At 45.1% G+C, this 3,388-nt stretch overlaps 1 protein-coding gene across 1 annotated transcript; it reads right to left on the reverse strand.

Annotated features, from left to right (window-relative positions):
- Positions 1–804: 804 nt before the first annotated feature.
- PPTG_22256 (hypothetical protein) lies at positions 805–1,267 on the reverse strand. Its single transcript, XM_008902839.1, has one exon. It carries the CDS (start codon positions 1,232–1,234, stop codon positions 833–835), a length of 402 nt encoding a protein of 133 aa, XP_008901087.1. The 5' UTR covers positions 1,235–1,267; the 3' UTR covers positions 805–832.
- Positions 1,268–3,388: the final 2,121 nt, after the last annotated feature.

The raw sequence follows: 3,388 nt of genomic DNA on the forward strand, positions 1-3,388 counted from the left end.
AAGGCGCTGAGCAACTCGGTGAAGTATATACGGATACTGGATGCATTTGTCTAGCTTGATGAACCTTGGATGAACCATCCACTGGGCAGAAGAATAACTGGCCGATGTGGTACAGTAAACCCTGAGCGCATAATAAGGCTTCAAAGCATGTCAAAAAGCCGCAAACGCCGAGATTTTACTGCACTCATAACTTTGCCATCGCTTTTTGTCAGTAACAGCTTCACTGGTACGGGTCTTTGCCGCCCAGTGCGGATAGATTTCACGGTAGCACGGAAATTCGGCATCGTTGAAGCGGAAAAGCTGCAAGGCCACGCTAAAGATTTTTTTTTCATGGAAAGCACTAAGGTTTTCCAATACTGTATATTGTAGTATGGTAAAGGGAGGGAACGGCATTTCTTTTAATGATAGCGCATTCCAGGACAACACAAGCGGTGAAGATGCTACTGAAGATCAGAAGGCTATTAACGATATAATTGGTGCCGTCCACGGCTAGGAAAAATCCACGAGAGATGCATTAGACCAGCCGATGACCATCCTATTGCCCAACACTAACCGCGAAACGGATGAGCGCGCATGTAATTAAGAGTTTAAAATTTATTGAGGCGGACAGTGGTTTAATTTAGTCTCTCTCTAAACTCCATCCAAAACGTTTAAGATATGCATATATATATATTAGTTTCTTAAGACAAAAAACATGTATAGTAATAACGGCGCTCCTTGACACGGTCGTATAGTCTTCTTTTCCACGCTAAATTCCACATAAGAGTCAATATATTTGAAGTAGACTCGTAGATTTCTACCACAACCGATCTTTTCAGGTTATTCTTTTGAATTACTGGTATTCAATAGTCCTTGCGTTATCTTCACACCGGCAACAGCGGCACCAGATACCACACCAAGTCCAATAAGAACCACAAGGGCCTTCACCCACTTGGGAAGAGGCTCGTCGTTTTTTTACTGCGTCGAGAATCTTCTGGGAATTCTGGGTACTAAGCTTCGACCTCGACGTATGCGTCATAACGTGAGTGGCATACCAAGCAGGTCCCGCTACAGCCACCCTCTCTTCGTCATCCACCTTCTGTCTTCCCCTGAGATACCGAGCTTCGCTAACAGCTCCATAGCTTTCAACTTCTGAAGTTGGATGGACAGTGGCAGCATTTTCAGCGGCGACGTAGTGCAAACCGTGCGCAACTGCGACAGCAATAAGAACACTGCAGTAGAAGGTCAGATTCATGTTTGGCTTTCAGAGAGCTGTGCGTGCGAAAGTAATATTCTTGAATGGCCGACTGCACGGCTCCAATTCAGTCTGTCCGCCCAGCAGGTAAAAGTGTACAGAACAAGTGTACAGAGCACGTACTTCGAAGTCTAATTCATACTATGATTGCTCAAAGCAACTTCTGATGCGTCTCCGCCGAGAATACGAAACATGCTGTGTACTTCGAAGTTACGCTACGGCAGAAAGGTGGTTATGGAAATGTAAGTTTCTCGCATGTCATTGTAGCCACTTGGAACCAGAAATGATAACTCAGGATGAGGTCGCCAAGAATACATGAACCCTTCAATCCCAAGATACAAACATACAGAAATATTTGAATCCTATACGTCAGTAGCGATTCCACAACAAAATTTACGCCGATGCTTCTCCGTTTCATATTACTTGTCCCCTTCAACTTTTAGCCTGTTTCAAAATGCTTGTCCCTCAATTACACTTATTTTAATTATGGTGTGATGATGTGACGCTATCTAATCCATGCTTAACTGAGACAGTAGAGTCAGAGCGAGGAATGCTCAAAGGAAGTCTTCCCTCACGGCGAAGCTTGTGCAAGCTTGTAGGTGACCTCACCACCTTCCCGTATGCACGACTCCATTGCGCACTGCAGCTCTACGTGGCGGAGGCCAACCTCCTTTATTGCCCCGCGTCGAGGTTTGCCATTATTCGAGCGGGTCAGTATCTCGGAAACGGCCTGCTGGCGCTCTTGTGGTGTCAGTTCTCGTCTTGTGCGCTAGTTAGTCTCAATGGCGGTCAGTGGTTAGTTTTGGAATACTCCAGATATGAGCTAGGATGGGCGACGTCTGTCCCTGTTTTCCACTATTTTGACTCGAAAAGTACTCGAGTTGCCACCACGGATCGAATATTGGTTGGTAGCTGAAGTTCTGCACCATTGAAATCGCACTTGTATTTGGAACGTACAAACCAATTGATGACGCAATCACCTGTATTCTCCATGTCACCGCTGAATGGAAAGAATCCTTACTTCGGGGATTCAGGTGAACGCTTGCGGTACGGTCGATGGCCGGTTCCGTGCACTTTTGAGGGTGTGCCGTAGCAAGTTCCCGCCTACGACAGCCAGATTCTTCCAATCATTGTGTCAATTCAGACTTTGAAAATCTACCCTGCTTTTGGCAAAAATCTAAGTGGGAAGCACCCTTGATTCAAACTCCTTTATGTTTAGTGGTACTAAACTGGTCGGACCGGCTACCGTCTCGAACGTACTCAAGCAGATCAATATCCAAACTAATGCCGTGCTGCGCCCGGGAAGCTCTGGATATTTGGATACTCAATATTTAATATTATAATATTTGTCAATAGGAAGAAACTGAAGCACGAATAAGGATGGCCTCCCACTTCGCCAGCGACACTGTGACTTTTTACTTTTCTTAGTTAAGAATTTGATGTTTGCCGTCTCTAAATCAATTTCAAACGCATTCCAGTGTCCATTTCGTATTGAGTACATGTGCTGCATCGAGATGCATGTATATCTGAAGCTGGACGCATGACATTTGTGTGATAATATTTGCTACCTGCTCCGTCGTTCTAGTCCAGGGGGTAGTACGGCATTAGTGATTTGGTATAGTTTCAATATGCGTGGCGTCCACCTCAGCGTCTGTATAATTTCGTCTAGTGGTACGAAACACCAGCGCACACATCGGTAGAATCTCGTTACGTCCTCGTGTCGACCAGCGTAAGGTCGCAGTGTCAACTGTGGTGGTCAACATCCAGGTCGATTATCATCTTGTTCAAACACCGTAATAGCGTTCGTTCGCCCTCTGGAACCCGCAGACGATCACTGCAGAGCACCGATACCAGCGTCTCTACTGGCAGTTGCTTCATCTCCGATACAGTTAAAGTATCATTGGCATCCCCGCTGAAGCAGTAGAATAGAGTCGTTTGCAGCAACTGATGATACAAACTACAGACAGGATCGCTCCAACAAGTTGCCACTAGCTGTGCATATGGTTGAATATGATCATTTTTCCGACATTACTAGAAGCTTGTATAAAGTGTAGCAGCCAATAGAATTAAACTTGCCAATTTTAAACCAATCATTCGACGTTATCAATGAAATTTTGTCCAATAGTATAGCCAGGAAAATGGCATGTCATGTAC

The sequence above is a fragment of the Phytophthora parasitica genome, assembly GCF_000247585.1.
Source record: "Phytophthora parasitica INRA-310 unplaced genomic scaffold supercont2.14, whole genome shotgun sequence".
In the NCBI taxonomy this organism is placed as follows: Eukaryota; Oomycota; class Peronosporomycetes; order Peronosporales; family Peronosporaceae; genus Phytophthora; species Phytophthora nicotianae.

Bases quoted from the DNA above. Each gene is read 5' to 3' on its own strand.
- PPTG_22256 (XM_008902839.1), bottom strand. From the start codon at position 1,234: ATGAATCTGACCTTCTACTGCAGTGTTCTTATTGCTGTCGCAGTTGCG.